At 42.1% G+C, this 20,288-nt stretch overlaps 1 protein-coding gene across 2 annotated transcripts; it reads right to left on the reverse strand.

Annotated features, from left to right (window-relative positions):
* Nucleotides 1-36: 36 nt before the first annotated feature.
* Nucleotides 37-17,103, reverse strand: ZNF234 (zinc finger protein 234). Of its 2 annotated transcripts, none has more exons than XM_011963079.1 (6): nucleotides 17,023-17,103; nucleotides 16,271-16,324; nucleotides 14,317-14,407; nucleotides 10,427-10,553; nucleotides 8,820-8,912; nucleotides 37-2,795 (listed from the first exon to the last, which is right to left on the reverse strand). In XM_011963079.1, exons 3-6 carry the CDS (start codon nucleotides 14,329-14,331, stop codon nucleotides 928-930), a joined length of 2,103 nt encoding a protein of 700 aa, XP_011818469.1. In that variant the 5' UTR covers nucleotides 14,332-14,407; nucleotides 16,271-16,324; nucleotides 17,023-17,103; the 3' UTR covers nucleotides 37-927. The 2 variants fall into 2 exon arrangements, with proteins under 2 accessions (XP_011818469.1, XP_011818468.1); XM_011963078.1 differs by having other exon boundaries at nucleotides 16,905-17,031.
* Nucleotides 17,104-20,288: the final 3,185 nt, after the last annotated feature.

Below are 20,288 nucleotides of genomic sequence, written 5' to 3' on the forward strand. Positions count from 1 at the left end.
CTGTAGTATCCAGTGGTTTTCTGCATTTCAATAATGTTCATTTCCCCAAATAATTTTATTTTGCAGGTTTCTTCCTTTGGATGCAATGTTCAAATATTGCACATTTACTCCTTTTGATTCAGTTAACACACAAGTATTGAGCACACCTACAAGCACTAGTCAATGTTAACGTGGCATAGATTCAGCAGCAAACTTCCTGACCCCATGAAGCTTACAGTCTAATGGACATCAATTCTGGCACCTTCATCAGTATACTTTTTTAAAGCCCAGGTCAAACTCATTTTCTAAGTCCTATTTCCTAGGTGACATGTCATAAATGTCAAAGTTTTGACAGAATTCTTTACTGTACCACTTAACAAGGGTTCTCAGCTGTGTGGTCACTGGACCACTGGGATATGTTGAGCTATTGCTTAAACACTGACTTAAATAAAACAAATATTTTAAATAAGAGAATGCTATTGTAATTAGAAGGCAATCATTTCAAAGTCTAGATGGAGGCCAGGGGCAGTGGCTCACGCCTGTAATCCCAGCACTTTGGGAGGCTGAGGTGGGTGGATCACATGAGGTCAGGAGTTCGAGACCAGCCTGGCCAGTATGGTGAAACCCCATCTCTACTAAAAATACAAAAAGTTGCCAGGCATGGTGGTGTGCGCCTGTAATCCCAACCACCCAGGACGGCTTAGGCAGGAGAATTGCTTGAACCCAGGAGGTGGAGGTTGCAGTGAGCTGAGATCGCATCACTGCATCCTGCATGGGCAACAGAGTGAGACCCTGTTTCAAAAAAAAAAAAAAAAAAAAGTCTAGGTGGAAATGTGAAGCATTACAAATCAAATAAATTCAAGGAGGTTGATAAAGAAAATTTTTTCTCTCCTATGAAATGCGATTACAGACATTCAGGTTGTACATGAGTTTTTTGTTTGTTTTTAATCACCTTGTAGAGCTTCCTTCCTCTGACAACTCTCTGATGTTCTTATTATTCTCATCATTTTCATACAATGTACCAGCAGCATGAATTTTGTGATGACTTACAAGATTTGATCGCCAGCTGAACCTCTTACCACATATCTCACATTTGTAAGGTTTCTCCCCAGTGTGAACTCGCCTATGATACTGTAGTTGTGAAGACCGACTGAAGACTTTACCACACACATCACATTTGTATGGCTTCTCTCCTGTGTGGACACTCTGATGAAGTTGAAGACTTGATGCCTGACTGAAGTGCTTACCACACTCCCCACATGTATAGGGTTTTTCTCCTGTGTGTACCCTCTGATGCATGTCAAGGTTCAAGCTCCACTTGAAGCCCTTTCCACACTCCCCACATTTGTATGGCTTTTCTCCAGTGTGGACTTTTTGATGGGCTTGAAGGTGTGCACTCCGACTGAAGCTCTTCCCACACTCTTCACATTTAAATGGTTTTTCCCCACTGTGAACTCTCTGATGGGTTAGAAGATGCGAGGCCTGACTGAAGACCTTCCCACACTCCTCACAATTATATGGTTTCTCTCCTGTGTGGATCCTACAATGAATTTTAAGATCTGCTCTACGACTAAATCCCTTTCCACACTCTTCACATTTGTATGGTTTCTCACCGGTATGGATCAGCTGGTGAATCTGAAGTCGTGAGCTCTGATTGAAGCCCTGCCCACACGCCTCACACTTATAAGGTTTCTGTACACTATGTGCTTTCAGATGGATTTTAAGATATGAACTCTGACGGAAGGCTTTCCCACATACTTCACATTTATAGGGTTTCTCCCCTGTGTGGACTACCAGATGCACTTGATAATGAATTTTCATTCTGAAGCTCTTCCCACATTCATTGCATTTGTATGGCTTCTCTCCAGTGTGGACTCCCTGATGGGCCTGAAAACTTGAACTATAAATGAAACCCTTACCACACACTTTACATACATATGGTTTCTCTCCAGTGTGGATTCTCTGGTGGGCCTGAAATTGTGATGGCTGAATAAAGCACTTACCACATTCTTCACACTTGTAAGGCTTTTCTCCTGTGTGGACCCTTTGATGGATACGAAGGTTTGAGCTACAAGTGAAACACTTACCACAGTCCTCACATTTGTATGGTTTCTCTCCTGTGTGGACCATGCAATGATTATTAAGTGCTGATCTACGCCGGAAGTTCTTACCACATGTATCACATTTGAATGGTTTCTCCCCAGTATGGATTCTCTGATGTTCCTGAAGATGGGAAGCATGTATGAAGGCCCTCCCACATTCCTCACAATTGTAAGGTTTCTCTCCTGAGTGTAATTTGCAATGCACAGTAAGTGTTGATCTACGACTGAAGCCTTTCCCACATTCCACACATTTGAATGGTTTCTCTACAGTGTGGACTCTCTGATGAGTTTGCAGATGTGAGCTCTGACTGAATTCCTTACCACACACGTCACACTTATAGCGTTTTTCTCCCATGTGGACTCTCTGATGAATATGAAGGGCTGAGATGTAACAGAAGCTTTTTCCACACTCATCACATGTATGAGATTTCTCTCCTGAGTGTAACTGTTGATGAAGATCAAAGTTGCAGACATCAGTGAAGGATTTTTTGTACTTATCACATTGGTAAAGTTTCTGTCCCGTGTGAGTTGTATATAGTCCTGCCCTAACCTGGCAGGACAAATCACCTTGTTTGGAGAACCGAGAAATATTTATCACCGAGTCTTCATACTTGATTAAATCACGTGCAATCTGTTTCCAGATTTGCCCCCAGGAAAGCTCTTCATGTTGTCCTGCTTCTGGAACAGTCTCCATCTCACTTTGGATCTTGTCTGCTGTAAGGACAGAGAATTTAGAGATGTGGAAGCTCTGTTAAAAGTTTTCGAGATGTCATACTTAAGCAAGAGCATGGGATTTTAACAAATCCAGAGAAGGTCCAGTTTGTGTAATGGTTTTCTTCCATTGTGTATCATGATCTCTGATTTCCATGCCTAGATAAATCAAGAGGTGGTCCAATTGGCTGCTATCTACCAGGCATTAGACCATACCAAGTCTCCTATGTGAGACACAAGGTAGAAGTCAGAGTTAATTTTAAAATTTAACACGATACAAATTGTTAAAGTACTGCCATTTCCATCCAATTTTAAAGTCAGTGTAGAATAATAAATAGTAAATTATATAAATATAAAAAGCATAGGCCAGGCATGGTAATACCTGTATATCCCAGCATTCTGGGAGGCTGGGGCAGAAGGATAGTTTGAGGCCAGGGGTTTGAGACAAAGCAAGAATGTATCTCTATTAAAAATATTAAAAGTTAAAAAAATGTAGATAATATGAATCAACAAGAACTTCAAGGGAAAGTAAGAAAACAATCAAATACTCTGCAGTTTAGGTTCATGTTACATATTCAAATTGTTAAATAACCTGAAATATTTATATTTACATGTTCAAAATACAGTTGAACCTTGAACAACACAGGTTTGAATTGCATGTGTTCACTTATACATGGATTTTCTTCCGTCTCTGCCATCCCTAAGACAGCAAGATCAACCCCTCCTCTTCCTCCTTATAATGTTCTTAATAACATTTTCTCTTCTCTTTATTCTAAGAATAAAGAATTCTTCCTTTATGATAAGAATACAGTATATAATACATTATAACATACAAAATATGTGTTAATTGACTATGTTATCAGTAGGTCTTTCAGTCAAAGTAGGCTATGAGTAAAGTTTTAGGGGGGAGTCAAAAGTTATACATGGATTTTTTACTGAGGGGAGTTGGTGTCCCTAACTCCCATGTTGTTCAAGGATCAACCATATTCTTCAATATTCTGCATAACACAGACACTTAACCTTATTTTTCTGTGTTGATAGACATTAAATGAGTTGGCAGCTATTATAAACTCTTGACCACTTCTAATATAACTTAGATTTAAAACATGTCTTCTGAAAGGTTTATCCTTAATAATATTCCAAAATGTTTAATCTTGTACAAAGACATATAAATATTTGGAAATTATTTTTTAAATGAACTTTTCCACAAAAGTTTAGTGGAAAGAAGTACCTCTAAGAAAACTTTTACAGGGGAAAAACTTACTCCCCTCCCTGCAGGAATAGTCATTTAAAAGCTGCCTCTTGGCAGGGTGCAGTGGCTCACACCTGTAATGCAAGCACTTTGGGAGGCTGAAGCCGGAGGATCACTTGAGCCCAGGAGTTCAAAACCAGCCTGGGCAACACAGCAAGACTCTGTCCCTACAAAAAAACTTTTTAAAAAATTGGCCAGATGTGGTGGCACGCACCCATAGTTCCTACTATTTGGGAGGCTGAGATGGAGATCACTTGAACTCAGAAGTTAGAAGCTGCAGTGAGCCATGATTGTATCACTGCACTTCAGCCTGAGTGACAGAGTGAGACTTTGTCTCAAAAAAAAAAAAAAAAGTCTACTGTATCAGTAGACATTTGTTAAATGGAGTCTATATAATTCTGCCTTGGGTCATTTTATTGGAAAGTTACTTAGATGTCCAGGTGACCGGAATAATTAACATGACTTGCAGGCTGGGAGCAAGTATCTAACCACATACTGACTAAAATATAAGCAGGTAAGCAGATGGTGATACTTTAGCTTCCGTCAGCAAGTTTCCTACATGAGGACGAAAGGGAAAGAAAGTTGAACTGATAACATATATTATTCTAAAATCTGGCAGTAATTCAGACCTCCAGAAAAAAAAAAATGAACAAGAAGTAGACTCCAATATTTCACAACTGATATGGAGACAGGGAAAAGAAAAAGATGATGTCACAGTGTAAACTTTGAAAGCCGCCCCCACAGCAGGAGTTATATTCAGGCAGGAACTCTTCCCAGATAGCCAGATGGATAGTTCCTCACATCTTGTGGGTCTCTGCTCAATGTCAGCTCACCAATGAGGCTTGCTTTATTACCCATTGAAAAATAATGAATCCTGTCTTCACCCTATTCACCTCTGGCAACTTGAATGTGTCTATGTTCTTCACAGCACTTTTAACCACTGGACACACTAAGTTACTGGTTGCTTAATGTATGTCCTTCCCACCACAATGCAGCAGCAATGAGGGAAGCATTTTCTAATTTTGACATAATACTCATTTTACACTTTCCTACTTTATAACCATTGTCCAGAACTGTGCTTGTCACAGTGAATGCTCAATAAATGCATGTCAAATGAATAAATTAACCCCAGCTTGACTTTTTTTTGTCGGAATTTAGACATCTTTTCCAAATAAGTTATTTGAAATAGGAAAAGAACAGAAAATTGTACTTTTTCAGAGAAGCTGAAAAGCTGTACAAGAGGCAGGCACATTCAGGGTGAGGCTAATAAGAAAATTTGAAGGTGGCAAGAATCACTTGGGATGAAAAGAAAGCAGGAAGCCCTATACACTGGTTCCTTCTGGAGCTCTCAATGTAGGTAAGTTGGGCCTTTCACAACAGTTTTTCAAATCAAAAACTGTAGCCCTTTAGTGAGCTGTGAAATAAATTTAAGAGCTTGTAATAAGCAATCAGAAAAAAAGAACCAGGATAGAAACTATCAGAGTAGGCCGGGAGCGGTGGCTCAAGCCTGTAATCCCAGCCCTTTGGGAGGCCGAGACGGGCGGATCACGAGGTCAGGAGTTCAAGACCATCCTGGCTAACACGGTGAAACCCCGTCTCTACTAAAAAATACAAAAAGCTAGCCGGGCGAGGTGGCTGGTGCCTGTAGTCCCAGCTACTCGGGAGGCTGAGGCAGGAGAATGGCGTAAACCCGAGAGGCGGAGCTTGCAGTGAGCTGAGATCCGGCCACTGCACTCCACACTTCAGCCCGGGCGACAGAGCGAGACTCTGTCTCAAAAAAAAAAAAAAAAAAAAGAAACTATCAGAGTATTAACACCAACAGGAAAGGGGTCCTTATGTATAATGCTTACTAAAGCTATAATGTCAATCTATACAGACATGAAATGTTTGTTTCATTTCTCTAGTGTCCATGAAAGATGCATTTCTTGCTATGGTTCATGCTCAAAAGAGCTCAAAAACTTTGGTTCTAGAAATTACCTGGTCCTTAATTAAACAAACTGCTTCAAATGGAAAGATAATTTCCAACCGTGACACCTTGGAAAAATATTCATAGGAGAGTATGTAACTCTTGGTATAGTATATAAATATATAGATATATACATGTGTGTGTGTATATATATATATATGATGAATATATGATTATATTTAACAAACTGACCCTTAAAAATAGTTTTTGGAGGGGGACAAGTCTCTCTGATAATGTGACAATTTTGAACAAGAAGTTTCTTCATTTTTCCCAGGTTATAACGTCAACTAGTTGAAAATAAAAGCCAGGTCTTTATAAAAATAAAGGAAAAATTGTATGACATCTATATTCTTTAACATACGCTTAGTGGCTACTACATTCGTAGAAAATAAAAGCACAGCATATTTTTGAACCACAGAGTTAGGCAACATTCAACTGTGTCACTTTTGCCACTCAAATCTTCCACCTCTGGCATAGGGGAGGTGAAACCTGGAGGCAGTGATGTGGACGGGCACTTTGGAACAAGCAAATGAGGTTCAGATGGGCAGTCTGTTGAAAGGAAAGCAGTTTGCAACCTAGTTACTATCTGACACCTTAGGAAATAGTTTTTTTCTTGTGTGGTGAGCTGTCTCAGAAGTAGACATCAGAATCTTCATTCAAAGATTATGCCTTCCCAGAAATGAATGTGTTCCATACTATGGAAGCCTCCAGGAAAGCCACTGGGAAGGCTTGTTACTCAGTGTGGTCACAAACATGATGCTTGTAAGTTTTCATGGGATGAGGTTCAAGTGCACATACAAATATTCATGTGAAGGCCACCTAAGTCAGAAGAAACTGGATGTGCAGCCATCAGAAAACAATGTTCTGCAACCCCCTTCATTCACTCTGGTTTGTGTATGACCTGTCCTAGCTGCAAGACCCCTACAGTGAGGTCACATCCATCCGTAACACTTTCATTACACCAACAAATATTTATATTAACAGATACCTGCCATGTAACAGAACTATTTAGGCACCGATGATAGAGTAATAAACAAACAAAAAAATTCCTCCACTCTTGGAAAGGATATTCCATGGGGAGAAAGAGGGGACAAGCAAGTAAACCAAAGTCTATGAGACACAAGAGAAGGCAGGGCAGAGAGTAAAGGATGGCATTTCCAGTAAGGTCGTCAGAAAAGGCCTGCACTGTGAAATTAAAACAGCAGAGACCAGGATGAAGTAAGAGAGGGGCTGACAGGATTGTAGGTGAGTTTTTCCAGGCAAAGACAAGGGCAAATAAGGGCTTTGAGGCAGAAGCATCTGTAGTTGGCAGAATAGTCATCCCCCAAAGAATTTACGTTCTAATTCTCATCCTAAGAATATGTCAGGTTATGACAAAGGGTAATTAAGGTTGCAGAGGGAATTAAGGTTGCAAATCAGCTGAACTAAAAATAGAAGGCAATTCTTTATTATCCAAGTGGGCCCAATGCAATTAGAGCGTCCTTATACAGTGGAAAAAGGATAAAGAGAGAATAAAAGGGAAATGTGACTATGGAAGAATGATCAGAGAAGCAATGTTGCTGGCTGTGAAGAGGGTCACAAGCTATGAAATTTTTTGGCAGCCCCTACACACCGACAAGGTAAGGATACAGATTCTCCCTCCCTAGAGCCTTCGGGAAGAAACGGACCTGCTGACAGCTTGATTTCAGCCTAGTGAGACCCATGTTGGACTTCAAACAAAGAACTGAAAGACAATACATTTTTATCATTTAATCCACTCAGTTTGGGGTAATATGTTATGGCAGCAGTAAGAATACAGTGTCCAGGTTGGGCACGGTGGCTCATGCCTGTAATCCCAGCACTTTGGGAGGCTGAGGCAGGCGGATCATTTGAGTTCAGGAGACCAGCCTGGCCAACACGGTGAAACCCCATCTCTACAAAAAATACAAAAATCAGCTGGGTGTGGTTACAAGCATCTGTAATCCCAGCTACCTGGGAGGCTGAGGCAGGAAAACCGCTTGAACCTGGGAGGCAGAGGTTGCAGTGAGCTGAGATCGCACCACTGCACTCCAGCCTGGGCGACAGAGTGAGCAGTATCCCTAGCAGGTCTGGGAAACAGCAGGGAGGATGATGTGGCTGGAAAAGATGGACCAAGAGGTAGAATATAGGAGATGTAGTCAGTGAGGCAGAGGAGGATAAACAGCAGACCACGTAGGACTCTATAAGCTCCTTTAAGAGGCTTCAACTTTAAGAAAAATAAGAAGCCATTCAGAGTTTTTATTTTTTTTTTAGATGGAGTGTCGCTCTATCGCCCAGGCTGGAGTGTAGTGGTGTGATCTTGGCTCACTGCAACCTCTGCCTCTTGGGTTCCAGCGATTCTCCTGCCTAAGCTGCCCAAGTAGCTGGGACTACAGGCGCTCGCCCCCACGCTTGGCTGATTTTTGTATTTTTAGCAGAGACGAGGTTTTGCCATGTTGGCCAGGCTGGTCTCAAACTCCTGACCTCAGGTGATCCTCCTGCCTTGGCCCACCAAAGTGCTGGGATTACAGGCGTGAGCCACCATGCCCAGCCCTGTACAAGGTCTTAAGCAGAAGAATGGCAATCTGACTTACATTTCCAAAGGATCATTTTAGCTGCGACATGGAGAACAGCCTGTAGGAGAACATACTTTATACTATTAAGGGTGGAAGCAGTGTGCCTAGCACGAAGGCTGCTGCAATCATCCAGGACAGAGGTTTGGCAATTTGGACCAGATGGCAGCAACGGCAGGGGACAGAAGTACAACAGATGGACAATCACGTACAAGGACTCTCAGCTACTTGGTTCTTACCTGATTTCCTTTTTCTTTGAGTTGCTGTCTTCATCATATCAAGCTTTTTTTCCTTTTCTAAAGGGAATACATCATGTTTGAAGGGGTGATGCCCTAGAACATGCAAAGTCACATATTTAAAACAAACACACTAAAGGTACAACTGAACTTACTGGCAATTTGAATTACTACTGTATACTGATCAATCAATCAAAAGAAGGGTTTTCAAACACTTTTAGAAAAACCTAATGAAGTAATATCAGTATTTCAAGATCCAGAAACATACACATAAATATGTGCTATAAAAACTTATTTCTGAAAGGAGTTACTTCACTTGCCTTAGGTAGACGGCAAGGGAAGGGTCTTTGGAGAGCTCCTGACCCATGGATTAGTGCCTTATTTTTATAAAACATAAAAAGCAGCCTGGAAAAAAAAATTAAAGCTGCAGGCACCGATAAGGGAACTAGCACAGGGTGTTGTGCCTGGAGACATGCCCATGGCTGCACAGATAGAAAAACCTCCAGCCCATTTGGATAAAAACTTGTACAAACCTCCAGCTCACTCAGATAAAGGAGCAAGGCCTGGCATAAGAATGCTTCTGTCCTTTGTAGTCAGCAAGCTCCCAGGAAAAAGTTTCTTCTCCTTTTGTGGGCATGGGTACAGTGCGCTCTAGTGGGTTCCAGTGGGCACTCTACTTTCTTTTGTTCAAACTGTAAGTCTGGCCTCTATAAATCTTCACTTCAACCCGATTGATTCCAGGTCAAGGTCCCGGGGCCAAGCTAAGTCACACTTTCTCCAAAATAGCCCACAAACAGCACATTCTTTCCCCTTCGCAGTCCATAAAAACCCCACACCCCTGCCTCATAGGGGGAACCCTGTTTGGGTCCCCCTCTCTGCTGGCAAAAAGCTTTTGCTTATTCAACTTTCACTCCAGCCTCACCTTTCTGTCTGCACTCATTAATCTTAAAAATAAAACAAAAAACTCTGGGTGTTATCTCAAACAACAGAAAAACTTACATCTTAGTGCATTACCAAACTTACATTTCTAACCAGTATCTTTTTTTTTTCTTTTTTCTTTTGAGACAGTCTCACTCTGTCACCCAGGCTGGAGTGCAGTGGCATGATCTAGGCTCACTGCAACCTCTGCCTCCTGGGTTCAAGCGATTCTCATGCCTCAGCCTCCTAAGTAGGTAGGATAAGACGCATGCACCACCACACGTGGTTAATTTTTGTATTTTTGTATTTTTTGGTAGAGATGGAGTTTCATCCTGTTGGCCAGGCTGGTCTCGAACTCCTGGCCTCAGGTGATCCACCCACCTCAGCCTACCACAGTGCTGGGATTACAGGCGTGAGCCACTGTGCTTGGCCCCCATCTATTTTCATTAAATCTCCTCCCACAGGTTCTCACACCACTCATGCGATTTACCAGTTTTATTTGCTATGTATTCCACTTCTTTTAATGAACTCTAATACTTTCTATCTCATTTTATTTCACTAAAACTACTGACAGGAAAGTCAGGTCCACAAACGTAGGTGACTAATTGAAGACCTCCAAAGTGTTGAACCCCTAAAGACACAAAATCACTCCAGGAGACTGACACTGAGTGTCAGAAGGCTCATGTCCTCACCCACTGACAGCAGGTTCCTGAAGTTCTCCAGCATAACATCTCGGTACAGATTCCTCTGGACAGGGTCCAGCAGCCCCAGCTCCTCCTCAGTGAAGACCACTGCCACATCCTTGAAGGTCAGTCCCTCCTATAACATTAAACACACCTCACTTCAGCCTTATTAACAACCTCTTGAAAAGAAACAGCACTGAGGAAGTGGAGAGTATGTGGGGGAAGCTGGTCCAGATTTTCAGAGACTTAATGTGTAGATTTCTCAGCCCTTCTCCTTCCATCTTACCAATGCCACAATTTGATTTTCCTTAGTGTCAGTAAAAGTACATCAGTTACAATAGCCTTCGACATTTCCTTTGTGGTTTCACTGAGTCTATTTGTAAGTAACCATCTAGAACTCTAAATGATGCATCCTGAGCCATACAGGTTTCACCTTTTGGTAAATATTACCAATCGCCCCAGAAACATTTAGCAAGTCAAAACCAACATACATGATAACACCCACCTTCCTCCTCTCTCACATAGGAACCCTGGATGCTATATCCCTTTTCATTAAAGTCTGCCAAACTAACAAGCTTTTGGTAACGTATCTGAAACTGCTGTGTAGTTTTCCTTCTGTACCCCCAGGGCACACAGCACCATCATTACCTGCAGCATTCAGTGTCATGATTTGGAGCCATCATGCCTCAGTGCACACAAGGGTACCCTTCAAAGTTGTGAGACCTTGGATAAGTTCACCTAGTTTCATCTCGGTATGATAGTTCTTATATGACAGAGTTCTTTCAAACGTTGAATAAGAGACCACAAATAGCATTTGGAATAGTGTATGGCACAGACTAAGTGCCTAACAAACATTAGCTATTATTTATTATTATTGTCATCATGTATTTCACCTCATTTCATGACTGCATATTGTTCAAGGGAACTGATGATCTGCATCTACCTGTTCTAAATAATGAATATTTAATTTTCAATATTGTTCTCATTATAACCAACCCAGCAAAGAACATCATTTCATGTAGATCTTATTTTCTTTTTTTTTTGAGACGGAGCTTCGCTCTTGTTGCCCAGGCTGGAGTGCAATGGCACAATCTCAGCTCACTGCAACCTCTGCCTCCTGGGTTCAAGTGATTCCCCTGCCTCAGCCTCCCAAGTAGTTGAGATTATAAGCATGTGCCACCAGGCTCAGCTAATTTTGTGTTTTCAGTAGAGATGGGATTTTACCATGTTGGTCAGGCTGGTCGTGAACTCCTGACCTCAGGTGATCCGCCTGCCTCGGCCTCCCAAAGTTCTGGGATTACAGGCATGAGTCACCGCACCTGTCAGATCAGGAGGATGGCTTGAGCCCAGGAGTTCCAGACCAACCTGGGCAACATGGTGAGACCCTGTCTCTACAAAAAATACAAAAAATTAGCTGCATGTGGCGGCGTGTGCCTGTGGTCCCAGGTACTCAGGAGGCTGAGGTTTGAGAATTGTTTGAGCCCAGGAAATCACGATTGTGGTGAGCAATGATCACACCACTGCAGTCTAGTCTGGGCAGAATAAGGCCCTGTCCCAAAAAAATAAATTAAATTAAATAATTGCAAATAAAAAATAAAACATCAAAAAATAAGTACATTAAAAATTATGATCACATAATGGCAGATTTTCTTCCTTTTTTCCTGCCTCCCTAATCTTTCAAGAGAATACAAGCAGTTGGCTGGGTGCAGTGGCTCACACCTGTAATCCCAGCACTTTGGGAGGCCGAGGCGGGTAGATCACGAGGTCAGGAGTTCAAGACCAGCCTGGCCAATATGGTGAAACCCCATCTCTACTAAAAATACAAAAATTAGCCGGGCGTGGTAGTGCATGCCTGTAGTCCCAGCTACTCGGGAGGCTGAGGCAGAAGAATCACTTGAACCCAGGAGGCAGAGGTTGCAGTGGGCTGAGATTGCGCCACTGCACTCCAGCCTGGGCAACAGAGTCAGACTCTGTCTCAAAAAAAAAAAAAAGAAGAGAGAGAGAGAATACAAGCACCTTGTTTCTCTACATGATGACCAAAAGCAGGTTATAGATTTTCCAATAGCTTTGATAATCTAATTAGGAAGAACAATTCTTTTTATTATTCTTACTTACTTGATTATAAATTAATACCAATGTTTATTATAAATTTCATCTTTTTGGGCACCTGTGTGGTAAATATTTTTGCCCCAGCTTGTTATGTTTTCTTGTAACACTCTGTAAGGTATCTTTTGTCACAGAGTAATTTAAAGATTTTATACAACCACTGTGCTAATCACTGTCCTTGTGTACCCAGAGTGCTGAGCATCTTAGTGCCTCTGAGGTGCCACCACGTTAGGAAGACAAGAGGGCCCCCACTACCTGTGGATGTCATCACCCAACAGGGCACTCCGGACATCCACACCACGGGTCATTCAATTGAGAAATATTTGTTTCTTTTTGTCTCTCACTTTCACTTGAATGAAATGGCTAATGTTTCTGACCCCTGACTTCCTATGCCAATCTGAGCAGGTTTCTCATATTTCACCTGTTTAAGAGGAACAAGAGAGCAGGAACCTCCTCATTCTGCTGCTCTGAGTAAATGCAGTAACAGAACACAAGTGACTGGCACATCTTCAGTATCACTGGACATTTTAAATGAAGGTTATTACCTACTAACTTTGGTCAAACTGGTTAATTTATAAAGGCATGTAAGACACTAGTAAATAAAATACATACAAAGTATGATTGAGGCATAGAGAACACAGAATCTAGCTCTTCCTATATGAAAACTCCAACAATATTATTTGTGTGAAGCAGCATTATAGCCTGTTGTGCTGTGCCATGTTAGAATATTCTATCTACAGCCAGGCATGGTGGTTCATGCCTGTAATCCCGGCACTTTGAGAGGCCAAGGCGGGCGGATCACCTGAGGTTGGGAGTTCGAGACTAGCCTCACTAACATGGAGGAACCCCGTCTCTAGTAAAAATACAAAATTAGCTGGGTATGGTGGCACATGCCTGTAATCCCAGCTACTCAGGAGGCTGGGGCAGGAGAATCGCTTGAACCCAGGAGGCAGAGGTTTCGGTGACAAAAAAAATCAGCAGAAAGTTTTCAGAATTGATTTTTGAGGAAATGGTTATGTAGGAAAATTGTCATTGCAGTGTTATTTAAAACAATAAAATTCTTAAATCACCTAAATGTCCATGAGTAGAAAGTAGTCAAAAATAAAAAGACACATTAATTAAATGGGAATATGGCATAACCTCAAAAAATGAACACTATTTAGTACTTAAGGAAAAAATAACAATTAAAAATGAGATATATATCATGAATACCAATATAGTTATGAATGCGCATTAGGAAAAGACTATAAGAAAATAAAAACAGCTAATATGTAAACAGAGAAGTAAAGTAGGAGAACTGCTCATTCCCACTAATTTTTCTACTCCATAAAATAAATACAGTTGTCCCTCAATACGCTTGGGGAATTGGTTCAAGGACCCCTGAGGATACCATAATTTGTGGATGCTCAAGTCCCTTATCTAAAATAGTGTTTGTACTACAGTCAGCCCTCCACATCCATGGGTTCCACATCCACAGACTCAATCAACCACAAAAGGAAAATACATATGGTCAGCCTTACGTATACTCAGGTTTCAATCCGTGGTTGGTTGAATCCACAGATGCAAAATTCAAAGATGTAAAACCCCCAGATGGGAAACCCACAGATACAGAAGGTCAACTGAAATAATAAAATAAACAGCATCTAAAAACAAAGTCAACTCAAAAGGCAGAAGGAGGCACTTAGCATCAACAGGTCCTCAAATGCCCGTTGCTCTTGAGTCTTCCTCAGGTGACATGACAATGTGAATAGTGAGACGGAATTTTAACAGCAAGAGAGACAAGCCTTATTCACCTTGAATGTGGTCATTTTTCCTCCTGTTTCTGGAAATTTGCAGAGTCCTGAGTTAAGCCATTTGAGAGAAGGCAGAATCGTGCCTGGAACACTATGGAAGATATAAAAAGAGACATGAAAGTGTGGCCAGGGATGTCCCCACCAACACAGAAGTGTATTGTGAATTAGCACATGAATGTTCACAGCAGCATTATTCATAATAATCCCAAACTGCACACAACCAAAATGCCCTCCTATGGTAAAATGGATAGACAAAATCCTGGCACATCCATACAATGGAATCTTATTTGGAATTTAAGAGGAATGAAGTACTGACTCACACTACAACATGCATGAACCTTGGAAACACTATGCTGAGTGAAAGAAGCCAGGCACACAAAACCACAGATTGTATGATTTCATGTATACAAAACATCCAGAACAGACAAATGTATATAAAAAGAAAGTAGGTTACTTGTTGATGGGGATTTGGGGTAAGAAGGGGGATTAAATATAAATGGGCAAGAGGAGTCCAATTGGGGGATGAAAATGATCTAAACTAAATTATGATGACAATTACTACACTCAGCAAAGTTCCTGAAGATTACTGAATTGTACACTTGAAATAGGTGAACTCTGACACGTAAAATACACCTCAATAAAGTTGGAAAAAAATTATTAATCTACATGTCATTTAATTTAACAAGACTGAGTTCTGAGTCCATATTGATAGAATATTTACTTCTGAATGAATGAATGAATGAATAAGCAAACAGGGGATGCTGGTCTTTACAGTATGATGCCCACTAACAAGTATATCCACCCATAAAAATTAATTTTATTTTATTTATTTGAGATGGAGTTTTGCTCTTGTTACCCAGGCTGGAGTGCAGTGGTGCAATCTCAGCTCACTGCAACCTCCTCCTCCTGAGTTCAAGGGATTCTCATGCCTCAGCCACCAGAGTAGCTGGGACTGCAGGCGTGCACCACCACATGCAGCTAATTTTTGTATCTTTAGTAGAGACAGGGGTTTTTGCCATGTTGGCCAGGTGGGTCTCGAACTCCTGGCCTCAAGTGATCCACCGGCCTTGGCCTCCCAAAGTGCTGGGATTACTCAGGCTCTGACCCCGGGTGCCTTGGTTCCATAACTCAGGATTCAGGCGTGACCCACCATGCCCTGCCCTCTTATGCCATTTTTGCAACTTTTCTATAGACTTAAAATTGTATAATTACTGTATTAAAGTTTTTTTAAAATCAGGAAATAGTCACAGGAGTAATAATAATGAGAAGAATAAGAATGAGCATGATAGAATACAGCAGGTTGCTAGTTTATTATCTCTGTATTTGGAAATTTCCATGGATAAGCAGATAAGTAGAAAAACACTGAGAAATGTATAATAAAAATGTTGTAAAACATAAGTAAATATAAACATAGAACCACTAAAACCAAATGTATTAGAAATTTAACCATTACTATCTTTACATCCTGGTTTCATAGGTAATTAAAATTTTTGTATCTTCATATTTCTGTAATTTCTGAATGCTCCACAGTGATATGGTTCTATTAGAATGTGAAATATTTGTAATAAATGAAACAAAATAGTTGACAGTTTTTAAAAACTGAGAAAACTCCAAGCCAATTAGCCTTGCTCTTAAGGTCCTTTAATCAAGTTCTAACTTACTTTCCCCACCTGAGTCCAGCTAGTTCCTCTGCCTCAATGAGAATATATCCAAGAGATGATCAACGGGGGCTCTGACCCTGAGTGCCTAGGTTCCAACCCCAGCTCCACCTCTTACTACTTGGATGACCAGTACCTCTCCACAGAGTCACGGTGCGACTTAAACGTTCTAATTGTATAAATCCCCTAGAATTGAAGTTAGCAATTAAGGCTTAATTATTATAAATGCCCATACCCTATTACACATGCTACAAAGATACAGTCTCTGTAAAAGAAAAATGACAAGTCACACTCACGTGGAGCTTTGCTTTCTATAGCCAAGAAGTCAGTCCGCGCAGTCCTTTTTCAGGCTGGGGAAGGAGAAAGCTATGAAACACCCTGACTGGGTCGCTGTCCCCGAGAAAAGTTAAATGCTCCCCTCCCTTCGTGGAAGTGGACGCAACCCTCGCCTTCCTAAAAAGAGGTCAAAAGGCGTCCGGGATCGTCCAGCGTCCTGCAGGGGTCAAAGACAAGGGCTGGGGCCGTTGCAGCTGGAGCCCTCACCCCACCCGGGGACCTGACAGGTTTCGTGGGAAATCAACAAGAAACCACCACTCACCAAGTGACAGGGACTGCTTGTGTTGTGTAACCTATTCCAGTTACCAAAACGATTCTACAAGGATGGTCCTAACGTCCCCATTTTAAAGAACAGCAAGGAGAGGCCCAGGGAGATTAACAAGCCAACCTTGCACTGTAAAAAAGTGACCACGCGCCTGGAGTGCAGGGAGGCGGACTGGGCAAGCTCAGAGCCCCGGAAACCCTGAAACCAGGCGAGACGCGACCCAACCAAGTCCCAATGCCCCCCGCCTCCCGCCCCGAAACGCGAGTAGAGCCCTAGCCCAAGAAGGCTCCGCTGACACAACAAAAGCTGCCGCCCTCGCCCCTCCAAACCTTTGCTCTCCGACGAGGTTTCTTTTCCCATAACCGGACCACCAGGTCCCAGCGAGCCCCAAGCTTAAGTCCCTGACAGTTGCAATGGCCCGCAAGTCGCGGAACTGGAACAAACTACGCTGGAATGCGCCGCGCCATCCGCTCCCCTTTCCCCGGAGCGGAAGTGCCCGCGACTCCACTGATTGTCGGGACTACATTTCCCAGAATCCCCCGGACCCGTCCGCGTGAGCCAAAATGACCACGACTCCACTGAGCGTTCGGACTGTGCTCAGAATGCTGAGGGAAAAACGTTCAGATTCTCACCCTTCAGGGAAAGCGTTGGGACTCCGCGGTGATCCTTGACTACGATTTCCGCAATGCCCATGGGGAACGAATCCTATATCTCTGAGCGCCTGATAGGGAATGTGGACTGTGACCCTGAGGATCGTCCTTCCCTCTCCCTGAGTCCTTGAGCGAAAATACTGAACAGACAGGAATTCCTGAAGTCTAAACTCCTCCCAGGACTACAGGAGCGTTATTGGAAAGCGAGGAGATCCAATCTTCAAGGAATAAATGAGGAATGACTTTTTAGGGGTCAGTAGATGATTGATGATTGATTACTATAAACTGATAATATAAGGCTAAAACTAAAAGTTTAAAGAATGAGCAAAGTACAATGATTTGGGAGAGGCAATGAAGAACAGAGGCGCCAGCCCCTACTCCGGACGCTGTGGTACCACTGGTTTGGCAGGAAAAACAGTCATCATTTGAGAGGGCCAGTGGGGAAGCCTCGTCCTCATGGAAAAGCTATCTTCCTTCATTACACTTTTCGTGGTATTATGTCTACTGAAGAGATAAAAACACCAAATTTCGGAGAAGGTCGTAAATTGCCCGGTACTTCAAAGCAAGTATAACTGGTGAAGCGCTTGACATTGATGTCAGACACCCAATGCCTATGATTTATTTAATGCATTAAGGAGGATATTACACATAGGGAAAATATTTTATTTTCTCCCTTTATATTTTTTGGTTAAAATATCGTTATTACAGTTAGCAATTTGGAATCTGGCTTATGTTGGTTGATACAAATTAATAATAGAATAAGGCAAAATCAGAAAACAACCCATCTAAAATCCTTCTTCAAGATAACCAGGGACTGGGTGCGGTGACTCACGCCTGTAATCCCAGCACTTTTGGAGGCCGAGGCGGGCGGATCACAATGTCAAGAGTTTGAGAACAGCCAGGAGAATATAGTGAAAACCCATCTCTACTAAGAATACAAAAATTAGCCGGGCATGGTGGCATGTGCCTGTAATCCCAGCTACTCGGGAGACTGAGACAGGAGAATCGCTTGAACCTGAGAGGCGGAGGTTGCAGTGAGCGGATGATCGTGCCACTGCACTCCAGCCTGGGCGACAGAGCAAGACTCCGTCTGGGGGGGGAGGGGGGGATGATAACCAGATTTTTTTCTCCCCATAAACATACATTGGCCTATGTATATTGTTTAGATCTGTGTCCCCACCCAAATCTTACGTTGAAATGTAATCCCCAGTGTTGGAGTTGGGGCCTGGTAGGAGGTGATTGGATCATTGGGGAGGTTTCTAATGGTTTAGCACCATCCCCCTAGTGCTGTTCTCCTGATAGAGTTCTCATGAGATCTGGTTGTTCAAAATTGTGTAGCACCTCACTCCTCACTCTTTTCCTCCTACTGTGGCCATGTGTAGCGCTGGCTCCCTAGTCGCCTTGCAGCATGATTGTAAGTTTCCAGAGGCCTCCCCAGAAGCTGAGCTGATGCTGCCATGCTTCCTCTACAGCCTACAGGACCCTGCATTAGCCAATTAAACCTCTTTATAAATTACCCAGACTCAGGTATTTCTTTATAGCAATGCAGGAATGGACTAATACACATCAATCTATGTTTTTGTTTTTTAAAAAACGAAGTCTCACATTCTAGATTCATTTTATAAACTAAAAAAATACCTTTTCATAATTTTGTTTACACATAAAAACAAGGTTACTATGCTAACCACACAATGCCGTTACATCCCCCTTCTTTGAAAATTGACAGACTGCTATTTCTATACCAGTTACAGCTGTATTGTTGCTCTAGTCTGCCCTTCCAAATGACAAAACTTATTGAGATGCTCTATCTTGGCCAGGCGCAGTGGCTCACGCTTGTAAACCCAGTACTTTGGAAAGCCAAGGCCAGTGGATTACTTGAAGCCAGGAGTTGGAGACCAGCCTGGCCAACATAGTGAAATGCTGTCTCTACTAAAAATACAGGGCCGGGCGCGGTGGCTCAAGCCTGTAATCCCAGCACTTTGGGAGGCCGAGACGGGCGGATCACGAGGTCAGGAGATCGAGACCATCCTGGCTAACATGGTGAAACCCTGTCTCTACTAAAAACTACAAAAAACTAGCCGGGCGAGGTGGCGGCGCCTGTAGTCCCAGCTACCCGGGAGGCTGAGGCAGGAGAATGGCGTGAACCCGGGAGGCGGAGCTTGCAGTGAGCTGAGATCCGGCCACAGCACTCCAGCCTGGGTGACAGAGCGAGACTCCGTCTCAAAAAAAAATAAATAAATAAAAATAAAAATACAAATACAAAAAATTAGCTGGGCGTGGCATGGTGGTACATGCCTGTAATCCCAGCCACTCAGGAGGCTGAGGTACAAGAATTACTTGAACTTGGGAGACCGAGATCACGCCTCTGCACTCCAATCTGGGTGGCAGAATGAGACACTGTCTCAGAAAAAAAAAAAAAGAATAAATGGAAGGGAGGGAGGAAGGAAGCGAAATGCACTCCAGCTGAGTGACAGAGCAAGACTGTCTCAAAAAAAAAAAAAAAAAAAGGAAGAAAGAAATGTAAATCAATCAATATCTTCTAACTAATTTAAAATTATTTTTCCAGAGTTATATTTTTAACATTTTGATCTTCAGCGACTCCAACATTCAAGATTATGTCTTTCTGGATTATGATCAATTCCTCTCCTTAGTGCATGATCTCAGGATGTACCAGATACTAGTTTTTATCCATTAATGGTGCTGCTAAACTTGAACAGTTGATTAAGGTGTTTCTCTCCAGAATTCTGCACTCTAAAATTATTTTTCCCCTAAAAAGTTACTACTATCTGGTGAAAAATTGAGATACTCCAACTCATTCTATGTTTATTTCTTGGCATTATGCTCTAAGAAAAAGTTTTCCATCTATATTATTTATTTGTTTATACCAGTGTGGATTTCTGAATTCTTATTATATTAATGAGTTCACATCTACTACTGTTGTTATGTATTGTGATTCTCTGGTTGTCTCGGATTTTGCCAGTAAAATCCTCTTCAAGCAGTCCCCTCTTGCCTTCTAGCTCCTCCTGTTCATCATGATATGAGCTCCTTGTGCACTGGTTTACT

The sequence above is a fragment of the Colobus angolensis genome, unplaced genomic scaffold, assembly GCF_000951035.1.
Source record: "Colobus angolensis palliatus isolate OR3802 unplaced genomic scaffold, Cang.pa_1.0 Scaffold60, whole genome shotgun sequence".
Classification (NCBI taxonomy): Eukaryota; Metazoa; Chordata; class Mammalia; order Primates; family Cercopithecidae; genus Colobus; species Colobus angolensis.

Bases quoted from the DNA above. Each gene is read 5' to 3' on its own strand.
- ZNF234 (XM_011963079.1), bottom strand. The intron at 8,913-10,426 runs GTGAGGACATGA...TGCATGTTCTAG, and splicing joins CAGGAACCTGCTGTCAGTGG to GGCATCACCCCTTCAAACAT. The intron at 2,796-8,819 runs GTAAGAACCAAG...CTGTCCTTACAG, and splicing joins TCAAAGAAAAAGGAAATCAG to CAGACAAGATCCAAAGTGAG.